Source organism: Thermobia domestica, chromosome 8, assembly GCF_964235325.1.
Source record: "Thermobia domestica chromosome 8, izTheDome1.hap1.1, whole genome shotgun sequence".
Taxonomy (NCBI): Eukaryota; Metazoa; Arthropoda; class Insecta; order Zygentoma; family Lepismatidae; genus Thermobia; species Thermobia domestica.
The window spans coordinates 194,532,351-194,546,320 of record NC_137461.1 but is presented as its reverse complement, the minus strand read 5'-3'; the positions used below and the strand labels follow the sequence as shown (position 1 = coordinate 194,546,320).

At 34.8% G+C, this 13,970-nt stretch overlaps 1 protein-coding gene across 1 annotated transcript in view; it reads right to left on the bottom strand.

Annotated features, from left to right (window-relative positions):
* The window catches only part of LOC145692407 (uncharacterized), a 93,523-nt gene extending 81,101 nt beyond the window's left edge, over positions 1-12,422 (bottom strand). The window contains exons 1-2 of the mRNA XM_081767713.1: positions 12,299-12,422; positions 9,113-9,273 (exon numbers count right to left, since the gene is read on the bottom strand). Of these exons, the coding sequence (XP_081623839.1) occupies positions 9,113-9,273; positions 12,299-12,422 (285 nt within the window). The remainder of the gene's footprint in view (positions 1-9,112; positions 9,274-12,298) is intronic.
* Positions 12,423-13,970: the final 1,548 nt, after the last annotated feature.

Below are 13,970 nucleotides of genomic sequence, written 5' to 3'. Positions count from 1 at the left end.
AGTATGACAAATATAGAGGATGTCGCGAGAAAACAAGAAATATCATAAAATGGGCTTATTGAGAAACTCGAATTTTAATTCCTTAATAGCCTATTGTTTCAACGGATCATCAAATATGTAATATTGTTTATTGTGGTAATTTATTAATTAGAGGGGGCAACCAGACGGCATCTATGTCCCACTTCCGCTCTTGTAAATACCGCTGTTAAAAAAGCCAAAAACAAGTTACCAGGAACATTGAAATTTTTGTACATTGCCAAATTTTCATGAGATTTCCTTTCCTCTGCCAGATGTATTTATGAGAAAAGAAGAGGAGAAAAGTACTAGATTTGTTCGTGAAGGTACTAGAATACTAAAATATTATAAAAGGTACTAGATCTAGTACGAAAGCACTAGTGGTCACACTGGACATAGTACATCGTAAGTAGATCGAAAGCAATTGATATATGTTAATTTACCTTTAAAAAAAGAATAAAATATGCATTTATGAATTCATAACAATGAATGAGTTTGAAATAGTTCTGATCCGCATGTAATAAAATTATCCTTTAGTGCAGAAATAGGTCACAATTCTCTCCATAAATGTTGAAACTGATAATTGCGAATCCGTTAGTATGAAGTTTTGACTGTACTTTCACTTTTGCAATTCATATCATAGATACGTTTTATATTATTTGTCACATTTCAATAAAACATGTGAAGAAAGAAAAAGTGTTTCATTTAACAGGGTACGGTAATTAAACCATTACTCGTTACTCGAAACTAAGCGAAATGGATGTGATGGATTTTGGTAGTAGGCGCATCATATACATTTAGCAAAGTTATGTTTTAATTTTAAAGCGCCTTTTCTGGTAAGATAGTGATATCGGCCTTTGATGTAAAATTAAGTCATTATTGACCCAAAATATTAATTTCGACCTAAAACCATCCCCCCAAAATGTTACCCTTTACCCCACCCCTTACCGAATTATCGTATCATACTTGGTCAAACATTAATATTTTTAATTCTGGTAAGGGTGGTCCAAATAATTTGAAAGTTTCAGAGATTTACACATTATGTAGGTGTAACTGTGAACATTTCCTTAAGAAATTGATAATTATTTTCTTGTCTTTTCTGCGTATTGAATATTTCAAAAATAGCAGAAAACATTTGGAGCAAAACACGTCTCTCATTTTTTGTTAAAAATGTTGTAATATCCTAAAGTACAACATGTACAGGGTGAGCACAGAAACAGTACCTGATTTTAGAGTGCCATATAATTAACATTTAATTGAATATTTGAATACATGAAATTTTGTACAGAGCTCAGTAAACTCAAAGTATTTTCCCATCTATCTTTTCAGAATTCTAGTTCTGACCAGGGCAGCTAGAGGGCAGTAACATCGAAAATGGCGTTCACCCCACACCAACGAAGCTGGTGCGTTTTACAATTCGCAAAAACAAGCAGTTTTGTGAGAGTGCAGCGTGATTTCAAACGACAATTTAATGCTGATCCACCCACACACAAATCCACTGTGAAGTGGCATAGAACGTTTATTGAGACGGGGTGCATTTGTGATCAAAGAAAAGGACATTCAGGGCGACGTCCAGTCTCCGGGGAAACTGTGGAGCGCGTAAGAGCAGCCTTCGTATATAGTCCACAGAAGTCTACACGTAAAGCTAGCAGAGAGTTGCAGATATCACAAAGAACAGTAAGCAAGATCTTACGCAAGCGTTTGCAGTGTTACCCGTACCCACTGCAGTTGGTTCAGAAGTTATACCCACAAGACAAGGTAAAGCGCCGTGAGTTCTGTAAGACTATGCATAATTTCATGGAGCACGACGAAAACTTTCTGACGAAGATCATTTTCAGCGATGAGGCGACATTTCACTTAAGTGGAAAGGTGAATAGACACAATGTAAAGATATGGGGAATCCAGAATCCTCATGCAACTGTAAATGTGGAACGTGACTCACCGAAAATCAATGTTTTTGTGCAGTATCAGAGCGTCGGGTGCACGGTCCGTTCTTCTTTCAGGAACAAACAATTACAGGTGAAAGTTACTTAGCATTGCTACGTAACTGGTTGATTCCGCAGCCGCCTCGATATTTCCCGCGTTACAGGTGGTGCGCACATCGAGTGTTTGTGATTTCAATTATTGCTACAAAAACTTTTTGAGTTTAGGTATCACTGTTCAAAATTTCAACAAAATATTCCTTCGCATTGTAAATTTTCACGAATTTGAAACCTGGGACTGTTTCTGTGCTCACCCTGTACTTTTCAGGATCTGAAAGTGATAAAATATGGTCAAAAAATTAAAACTCAAAGAAAAGGTTTCGTAAATTGAGGGTCCTAAAATGGTCAAAAAACTGTGAAAAAAGTTGTTTTCAGTTTGAATTTTTGACAATCTTGGCCTCACTTTCAGACCCTGACAAAATACATGTTGTACCTAACAAGGGGCGTATTGAAACCATAATAACTAGATATTTATAAAAAATTGGTACATTGACTGATCGTGGATTACTATTCATCATGGTGATAGTTGGTGCGGAAATGACTTCTTTACCTGCTACGAATAATACGTACATATATCAAGCAGTGACTGAGTGAGGGTATGGCAAATTATATCCAAAAGACGCAGGAGAAAGGCAGAAAATGAAAAATGTATGCAGGTAACCTGATATCTACGGGAGAGGGACACGTGACCAAGAATACGGCAGTAATGTCACACAAGCAGTGTTGTTATCCCAACACAAACTTTTGGTTTTTCAAATAGAACCTATACCATTTTATGTCATTAAAAATTGGCATAAAACGTGAAAGAAAATAAGCAAAAGTTGGGTTATCAGTGTTAACATATAAGGAAGATATGAGGCTCTAAAATTGAGAAATTATAGAGTCCGTACAGAGAAACAAATAAATGTTCAACAACAAGATTGCAAAAGGAACAAATGTAGAGTAGGGAGTAAACTACAGCATACACAGCATCCAGTGACTGACAGGATTGATCGAGTCATATCGAGTGTGCGGCTAGGGCGAGCTATAGCCGTACTACCTAGGTTTTTCTGTTTCATGTATTGCAGTATTATGTTAAATATTTTGCGCCTTTAAATTACTGTTAATCTGAATGCAGTGAGTTTTATCTTCATCGTTGTCTCACATGTAACGTTTCTTATACTCTTGACTGACACCACAAATAATTAATCTTTCTGAATTGATTTTGACGTGCTTTCGTGTCACAGATTTGTTACCTTTCGTACCGCAGCCTTTCTGTACTCTTTTCAGGCGCTATGCCGTCGTTTCTGTGGTGTGAAAGGCATGCAGAATTTTATGCGGTTACAACCCCAAGAGAGTCCGTTTCATAGCTCTCGGGAACAATTCGAGATATTGATTCCACACAAACACCATTGGAATTGCAGCACCACAGCAAGACTTGCAGTTCATATTTCCGCTTTGTCACATTGGATTTCTTCTTTCTACGCTTCTTCTTTCATGTGCCCTTTTTTTGGTTGAATCCTGTATCAAGCCCGTCACTCAATGGATGTTGTGTATGCTGTAGTTTACTCCCTACTCTACATTTGTTCCTTCTGCAGTCTTATTGTTGTTTTACCGTTGTTCATTACTCCGTAGACTCCATAATTTCTCAAGTTTACAGCCTCATATCTCCCTTATTTGGCAACAATGATAGCCAAACTTTTGCTTATTTTCTTTCACGTTTTATGCCAATTATTTAATGACATAAAATGGTATGCGTTCTATTTGAAAAACTAAAAGTTTGTGTTGGGATGGCAATATTGCTTGTGTGACACTACTAACGTATTCTTGGTCACTTGTCCCCCTCCTTTAGGTATCAAGTTAACTGCATACATTTTTCATTTTTCCCCTTTTCCGGCGTTTCTTGGATATAATTTGGCACAGCCTCACCCGGACACTGCTTTGTATATGTATTATACGCAGCGGGTAAACAAGGCATTTCCACACCGAGTGACTATCACCACGATGATTAGCAATCCACAATTAGTCAGGGTACCAATTTTCATAAATATCTAGCTGTCACGGTTCGCATACGTCCCTTTTAAGAGTAATTTATCATTTTGACTAAAAATATCAGCGACGTAACTCATTCAAAACTTTTATGATTTTTTGAGGGACATGAAAAGCTTGTCTTCTAACAGTTCCTTGATCATGTTAGGACCTTTAATGACAAAACGTTGAATCCAAATTAATATTTTTAAAAAAAAGGGTACTTTGGAACCCTTGTTGCATATTTTTTGAGTACTGAACCTCGTTTTGAATTTTTTTCGTAAATTCGCCTGTTATTTATTGTAATGCTTCCTTTACGAAAGATCAATTTGAAATCTTTTTTATACACAATTGCAGTTGTGCTTTTCCAATTCGCAATTTCAGATGCAATTGAATCTTATAAATCAAGAATCACGAACTTAAATCTTTAACTACAAAAATTAAATTTTAGAGTTGACGAAAAAACAAAAGAAAACTCATTTAAGAGAAAAACAAGAGAAAACGATATTTTGATTATAGGTATATCAATGTGTTTTCATTTTACATATATATGGTTGAGTACAGTGGCGGCGATTGGACGTTAAAAGTGGGGGGCAAGACATAATCTGAATATTTGTATATCAATGTTAATATACAAATTTCCCTGGTTGAAATAGGCCATTTCAGAAAAGTGGGGGGCAACTGCCCCCCTTTGCCCCCCCTAATCGCCGCCCATGGTTGAGTAAACTTATTTACTACACATATTAATTTATTTTAACATGCAAAGCATTGAGTACACATAAATATTGTCTGATAATGAGAATAAATTAAAAACCGAACACCATACAATGGAAAAAAATCCAATCTTCGTCGCTGCCTTCGTCTATTGGAATATTTTCAGCTTTAGAATCTGTTTTAAATAAATTAATGATGAAAGAGGAAGAAAAATCGTGAACTCTGGCAAAGAAATGTTCGAAGTTTTGACGTTGAAGGTCCTAAAATAATTTTTAAAAACTGTGAAAAACACGTTTTTTCGATTTTATTTTTTTACATAATGTTGCCATCAATTTCAGATCCTGAGAAAATATTTGTTGTACCTAAGGGTATACAACATTTTAAACAAAAAATCAATGACGTGTTCCCTCAAATTTTTTCTACGATTTTTTGAAATTCCAAAATGCAAAATAGACAAGAAAATACGCATCGATTTTTTTTTGGAGAAAATATTCACTGCTACAACAACGTAGTGTCTACAATCTGTGAAATTTCAAATTGTTTGGACCACCCTCACCAGAATTTTAAAAATATTAAAATTTGAGCATATATGATACGATAATTCGGTAACAGGTGGACGTAGAGGGTCGAAACATTTTGGGGGTGGTTTTAGGTCGAAACTAATATTTTGGGTTAATAACGACCAAACTTTGCACCAAGGGCTGATTTCACTATCTTACTATGAAAGGCCCTTTTGAACCTTTCTTATATTAACTTATGAATTGTTACTCAAAACCAGCGTTGTGAAAAATCCAGGGTCTTTAAAAAACAGTCCAATGGCTTCTATTGGGCAATGTTGGGTTTTATTAAATTTTGTGCGTATATTTAAGGTTGGTTTTAAGAGACAAGTTCTCCTGATAAATGGCACTACAGTCTTTGTATTCTCCCATGTATTTTTTACCTTTCAGGGAAATTCACGATTTCTCTTACAAATTTCAACCTACACAGTAAAAAATGTTTGTGTTAATTCAACTCAATTTTAACACAGAGCAGTGGTTCCAGCGTGACTACCACTATGCGGTGTTGGTTCAACACAGACCCCGCGGTGTTGGCGTTTAATACAGGGGTTGTGTTACGTCTTTAACGCACAACCGATGTTGAGCGGTGTTAAATTCGGATCTGTGTTAGTATTTTCGGTGTCGATTCGACACCATGTCAGGGTCGGTAGTGTGGAGAAAAGTGTTGAGTGTTATTTGTGGCGGTGTTGCACCAATACGAAGAAAGTAACACAGTGTGTAGTATGTTAATCATTTGTGTTAATATTACACTATGTCAAGTATCAATATAACACTGTCCCTGTAGTGTGTGTCATAATTCAAGGTCAGAGCCGTGTAAGTAACACCTTTATCTAAGAGTATGAATTAGGTCAATAACCTCCAAATTTTGTATCTTCATCAATTATTTACTGATAGAAGGGGATAAACAGGACCATTCAAATTTGCATACTTATACTTTTTTTTAATCCCTAGAGAACGTTTTCCAAACTTTTTTTCCCAAACCCAAATTTAGGGAGAGATCCTATGTATACTTCCGAATTTTTAAGAAGAAAGTATCAAAGTACACATATAATATGAAAAGAAAATGAAAACCCTTAAAGCGTGTTAAAGGCTCAAGAAATAATATAAATTATGTCAGTAACCGACCACGTTGCAACATTTATATTTGGTATCTCTGTATTCACTAAAGGAGTAAGTAGGACTACCCAAATTTACAATGATATATATTTAAGTCCTGGAGGACCAAATTTATGGAAATTCATATTTTAACGATTCTGAAATTAAAGAGATGTTCCACTAAAAATTTAGAAAAGACCAGTGCACTAATGTCTTATAAAATAGTATGAACTGATATTCTAACTCATATAACCATATAGCTTGCGCCACTTTAACTTCGTGTTGGATAAACACAGTGTGCGTCGGTTGTCTCGGGGTTCTCCCGTTTCCTCCCACTTTCTTTATTCCACTAATGTATTTCCTTTATTTCTCAGCCTCACCGTCTGCTTTAGCCTGGCCAGAATAATTATGGGAAGTAAAACAAAGATTTCATTTTCATATAACTATATAAGATAATAAGACCTAATCAAAGAGGATAAAATTGGTGAAAAAAACGACACATTTTGATTTTGTGGCAATTTTATACCCACGAAAGGCAACGAGATACATCAAACAATTTAAAGGTGGTATATATCTAAGTCATAGTGAACATTTACCACAATTTTATTCTTTAGTGCTTCCCAACTTTAACGGGGTGATCATAGGTACTCTTTCCAAAATTTTAGAGGAGTTCGTTAATGCATCCATATCATAAAAGAAAATGTACATCTATATTCACCTATACAACAATCTAATGTAATAGGGCCTTACTAAAGGGGATAAAATTAGTCAAAAACGGCAAAATTTTGAATTTTTGGTAATTTTATACCCATGAAAGTGAACAAAATAAGTCAACCAATTTAACACTGCTACATATTTAAGTCATGGAGGACGTTGACTATATTTTATTTTTTAAACAATTCCCAAATTTAATGGAGGTGACCATGGGAAACCCTGCAGAATTTTTAGAGGAGTGCATTAATATATCCTCGTCTTACAAGAAGATGAACATCTATTCTCAGCTATATAACTATATAATATGATAAACCATTATCGAAGACTATAAAATTGGTCAAAAACCTCCAAACATTCAAATTTTTGACAATTTTATACCCTTGAATGGGACAGATATAGGCCACCCAAATTTACCGCGGTATATGTTAGTATTCTAGGAAACATTTAGCAATTATTGTTTCTTAACAATTTCCAAGTTTATGTAGTGGTCCTAGATACCCCTCCCAAAGCTTAAGACGGAATCATCAATATACTCATGTCCTGTAAAAGAGAATGGACCCTCTATTCACTTATATAATCATATAATGTAGTAAAGTCTCATCAAAGGGGATAAATTAAGTAAACAATCCCCAAGTTTTAATTTTTTGGCAATTTTTTTACCCATGAAAAGGAGTGATGTGGACCATCCATATTTACACTGTTAGAGAATCCTAGAGATTTACCAGTTATTGAATTTTGACATTTCTCAAATTAAGCAGGTGATCCAAGGACTCCTTTCCAAAATTTAAGATGGGTTGCAATAATGCACCCATATTCTATAAAAGGGAATGTACTCTTGTGGACAACCATATGAGCATATAAAGTAGTAAAGGTTCGTGAAAGAGGATAAAATAGGGTAAAAATCTCCGAAATTTACATTTTTTGAAACCTTTTACCCACGAAAGAGAATGAGATGGACCCTAAAACATACTCTGAGCCTATACTACTATTCTTTTTTTTTATTTGGCAATTTTTAAAATTTAATGGACTGGATGAATTGGGTTAGCCCGGCCCAAATTTAGATGACATCACTTTATGCACCCCTGACCATGGCTTCTGGGCAGGCATCACGGCCCCTGAGCCAGGAACTCAAGGGGACGAAAGTTAGATCAACCGACACTAGTACTATTCCCGCGGACGTGATTCATTCTCAAGTAAATGCCAATCCTGTATTTGAAGTTAATGAACGAGAATTTTACTTTTACGGGATAAAAGAGCCCTTCATTTTGTTCACACGTTCACAGAAGAAAATGAACGTAAGTCATTTGGAAAGTGAAGACTGGTTGAACGTAGAAATGTATGTAATTGCAAACATACGATAACAGAATATTCATATTATGACACATACTTGTACCTATATCTTTTCATAGTTACCTTGGATATTCATAGTAAGATTTCATCATATCTTGACATCAATTCCTTCCTAGTTCCAGGTTGCCTCCTAATGTTTCAACAATTCCATGACACCTTCCTTTAGATCCTCATAATCTGCATATGGTAGATCTTCACCATCAGTAAGACTTTTTCTTCTTCTGTGACATTCGAAAGAAGCCACATATGGATTTTAGAGTAGATACAATCACGCAATAAGGGTTGCGATAGGTGGGTGGTATGCGGTAATGTACTGTTCTGGATTAGAATAATGCACACGAGATCTTAGCTTTGCTGCGATTCTGAGTAACTCATCGAAGACATTCAATAGCAGCACATTAAAAATAAGCACTAATGATTGTACTACGAGACATAAAATCAACGAGAAGGACATCTTGACGATCCAATAAACACTGTCGATCATTTTTTGAGATGACACTGTTTTTTGAACTTGCGTGGGTGTGTGTGTGTGTTTTTTTTAATAGACTATGATTTCTTATATTCTTTAGTCTATTTTGTTATAATGATGATTTCCTTAATTTCAACACTTGTATAATAAATTAATTTGTAATTTAACAGCTAGTCTTAAACTAGTATAAAAATTATTTTTATACTTACATCTGTTGGTAACACACTCTTAACGTCATCTACGTCTAGAGGATCTTTAACTATCGTTAATGCCTCTTCATAAACTCGTAGAAAGTAGTTCAAATACGGGTTACGGACATATACTTTAGAGTAGCACCTGTTAGGAAAATATTTGAAAGAACTTAAGGAAACTAAATGTCATAGCAGTGTTCAAATAAGTTACATTATTAATTGTAAATATAAGGAAATAATTTTATTGTTGAAATATATCAATAAATAGCTTAGGTGGTGAATTTGCCAGAAATATAATTGTAAATCGCAATAAGCCTGGTTTTGGTGTTATTAAATGCAATCATAAGTCCTCGGGCAAGTTGTAAAAGTAATCTATTCGAGATATAAATTCGTTTCAAAAAAACATATAGCTCTCTATAACCTCTGGTGCTACTTTTTCTTATTAAAATTTTGTTCAAGTGCAGGGCTGCTTAGGATCGTCAAATCATAGGCTGCAATCGAATCGGAAGGTAAAAATTTTTATTTAGTGTCAAAATTAAAACAAATCAATCTGTTTGGTTTACAAAATTGAATTAAGTGTTGGTAGTGAGTGTAATCCTTATGGAATTTAATAATTATTGTGAAGGTTGGGATTATAATCGGAATAATCAACTGTAAGTAATGTATTTATTAGATTTTTCTTATTTGAATCTAGTACGCCATTTTAACATGAATCTTGTATTTGCTTTTGTTATCGTTGGGCGATATTGAGCTATGACTTTTATAGTCGTGTTCTATGTGTAATATTCAACTTCGATTTAATTTATTTGGCGTAATTGTTTGTACCTTTATAATTTTTGAAAATAATTATGCTGCCTCAACACCAGAATTGTACATAAAGTTGATAATACCATATTTAATTCTATTATTTTGTTATTGAAATTCTTAGCTTACATGACCTATTATATTGCATTTTGCCTCTAGATATTGGATTTAATAAGTTTCCCTCTTTTGATCGGTTACTCAACTATATGAACATATAATTAACTATTAACTTATTAGTTGCGGAAGTAAATTCTCCTTCCTAATGGCGTGCGCTAATATATTGTCTTTGTGGAGGCAAGGCTTACGTGTAACGTACTCATATCCTTTAATAAAACAAATAAAAAGGGGGATATTTGCAACATCATAAAACTATAAACCGTATCTCCGAATTCCCGAATGGTAGAGACACAAAATTTCGTATATGGACTTCTCATTTAAGATATTAAGACAGGTGTTTAAGCATTTTTCAATATTTGATCTAAAAAGGGAGTTAGTGGGAATTACAAATCTCTTAAGGTTAGAACTATGAAATTTGATATTTCCGCATCTCATTTAAAATAAGAATACAATTGAGCCAGTGACACTTTTTTTTATCTATTTGACGTAGAAGGGAAGAAAATGGGTGGGAAGAAAAAGGGAGGGATTTCTGTTATTATTGTTAGTATAATTATTATTTTATTTCTAGATCTTTTAATTTCTTAAGGTTAGAAACATAAAATTCGGTTTAGGACTTTTCAATTGAAATAGTTAGTCACGTATCTCAGTGTTTTTGATATTTGACCTAGAAGGAATTACAATGGGGTGGACAAAAAATATGGGGTCACAATTATTGTAATAAGATGACCATAACTCTCAATTCCTTAACGTTACAAACATGAAGTTAGGCGTTTTTAACTTTTGATCTAAAATAACTTAATAAGTTGTTCAGCTTTCTTTAGATGCATAACCTAGAACCTAAGGAAAGTTCGTATGGATTTTTCCTTGAGATGCCCATAGGAGACGTTTGAACTTTTTTGCGAGATCTCGAGTATAAACGAATTCTATATTAAAGCTACAGAAGGAACAGCACAAAATATTACCCACAGTAACATATGGTGGTTCTAGCTAGTGTTTATATAACAAATTAGGTAGATGGAAGAGTGCTTGCAGTTTGAGATAACAGAATATGGAAACACTAACGTGAACATCCTATCTGTTAGAGTGCTGTGATCAAAAGCTGTTTTTTTAACAACCTTTAAATAAAAGAGGAGTTTCTCAATTCGACCCGTTTATATATATATTAGTCGGGCAGATTTGGGGAGGAACTGTACCATGTGGTATAAAGTTCTTTTTTGTGCTTTTATTATAAAATAGAATATCCTTTCGTGGATTCCGATTGATATCACCCTGGCATCCTTGGGCAATTTTCGATATTACATCATATATGACGTCACTGCTTCACACCTCGAATTTACGTACTAAACGCCAATGAATGAGTCAAAATCTCAGTAACACAGCAACCGTACACAGTAAAAAGACAATATTTGGCATGTAATCAGAGTGCCCCCGTGTAGCGTAGTCGCTAACATTCTCGCCTTTGGTGCGAGCGGTCCCGGGTACGATTCTCCGTGTGGGCACTTGGTCGAAAAAGTGTAAAACGCTTTTTCAGGCCAGCCACCCTGAGTGAGGTTTTCCTGAGATTTCCTCATTCACAGCAAGCAAATGCCAGGGTGGTACCTAACGTATACATCCGCTTCCTTCCTTTCCTTTCCCCGGATAGTGTGCTCGCCGAGGGACGTTATCCCTCAAACGTGACAGGCTAAATGGCCTTAGATGCTAAAAGTCGAGAAATCTAAATTCTAAACTACTAACATGTAGGCAGACCTTTACACAATTTCGAACATTTAAGCTCCTCCATGACTAAGTGGTAAGCGTACAGCCTTCGGTGTGGGAAACCCGCTTGCGTTTTCCGGCGGGAGCTCATATGGTTCGGATTCCACTTTAATCAGTAAGTCCATGTCTCATATAGCCTAGCTGTTGCTGAACGGGACGTTAAACTCAAACTCCACCCAACTCAATTTGGAACATTTTGGTGACCATTTCCAGTATGGAAAAAATATAGTAACGCCAGAATTTTGGAAAAATATTCATTTAAAGAATGCAGTTTAATAATTTCCTGTGAACAAAATATTTAAATAAATTGGACCAAACTAAAGTAGATAGCAAGGAGAAATACCATGAAACACTACAATAAAACTTTTAGAAGGGCTTGTAGCAGTAAGCTTTATGTCTTTTAAAAGTCTCTTGCTTTCTGCCTTTCTAATAAGTAAAAAATAAGAACTGTGCAAACACAGAAATTGTAATTACTGTCCAGTTTTACTTTCTACAAACACGGGGACTTGTATATTAAATATGATATACGAACAAATTTAAACAAAGATTTCAGCTCTTCATCTAAGGCTCCATACTCAGCATCACTATCATTGTCATCACTATCATATTCTGAATATAAACCTTCATTTTCATTTTTACTTTGCTGAACCATAGTAAATTCGTTCAAACACTTTTCAGATACACCACATTTACAATTGATTGTGCAAGACAGTTTTCCAAGTTTACAACTGCAGTTACTGCGATTACAGCTGACACAACTGCAAGCAACGATTTGAATGAGTTCAGGTGGACATATGCTATCAAGGTTCGTAATCGAGCAACAAGTATTCTTACGTACATTAGACCACAGAAATTCTTGAGTTACAAAATCCGTGAGTTAGGCAACCCAACTAACGCACGCTATAAGATTAATTACCCCTGGTAGAGTAGCTAGAATAGCAGCATGAAGTTGCTCCCACCTGTTAAAAGAACAAACCGTAAAGAGTGTTTCTGTGCAGTAGTGAGGCGAAACACTGGCTGACAAAATGACAAAAGGGAGCCATTGCATGTCCATAAGTACAGAGCACAGCACCAGAAAAAAAAATATACGGACACTAGAGGCACCGATGAGAAGAGAACAGTCGGGGGATTTAAATAATCTTATAATTAACTCAAATGAGGGATTATATAAACAAGTTAACTTACTTCAAATGACTATACATATATCCGTATCAAATAATATACGGATAGTTTGTGCGATATATGTATTAGTTTATTTTTAAAGTAAACACAAAGCCTTGCGCTGAGTTTTAAAACTATTAACAGTAGTCCTACCTACAAATCAATTAAAGTATGGATTGATAACTCAGTGGAAGAACCCAGCCCCTAATGAAAAGTTTGGGGATCTAACAGGGTCTGACCTCCTACGTTCCGGCGCCACTGATTGATACGTAATGTTACTTCGAAAGAACAACTTGTCTCATTTCATTATTCGTTAAATGACTTTTGAAAATGCTAAATATTGTTATGCAGTAATTTATTTGTAAATATTAAAAATGCAAAATTCGATAACACTTAAACGAATTCGAGAACTTATCCGTACTAAGCGTATTTTCCCTTACGTTTCAAATATAACTGAGGGTTCGTGATTTGTTTAATATTTATGCAAATTTACACATTGAGACAAAAGGAGAAAAGAGGATAATATAAAGTCAATAAACAACCATTCAAAAATGCACGAAATTAACGGTTAATATCAAATATAGAACCATTAACAGAATTAACTCTGTAACTCTTTTTCTCCATTCATTTTTCTTCCTTTATTTTTAGGATTACATTATCACTGAATTTCTCCACTGGACTTTATCTTTCATTTAGCAGCATCCAACTGGAGCTGAGCCTTGTCAATGAAACAGTTTAAAAAGTGTAAATGGCGAAGGGGAAAATCGAACACGGACTGCCGGATTACGAAACTACAATACAAACCACTTTTTTAGACTTGTTTTATTGGTACATGGTAATTTAATTTATGAAATGATATAGTAATATAATACTATTAATAGTACATTAATATGAATATTACACGAATTAAAGGATATTAACGGAAATAGAAAAAAACATACAGAAAGGAAGTCACTCACAGATACCGATAGTACTACCGAGAATGAACTGTCAAAGTCATTTCACCAAAGGAGGTAGTTTTTCTTGATTTTGGAGATTC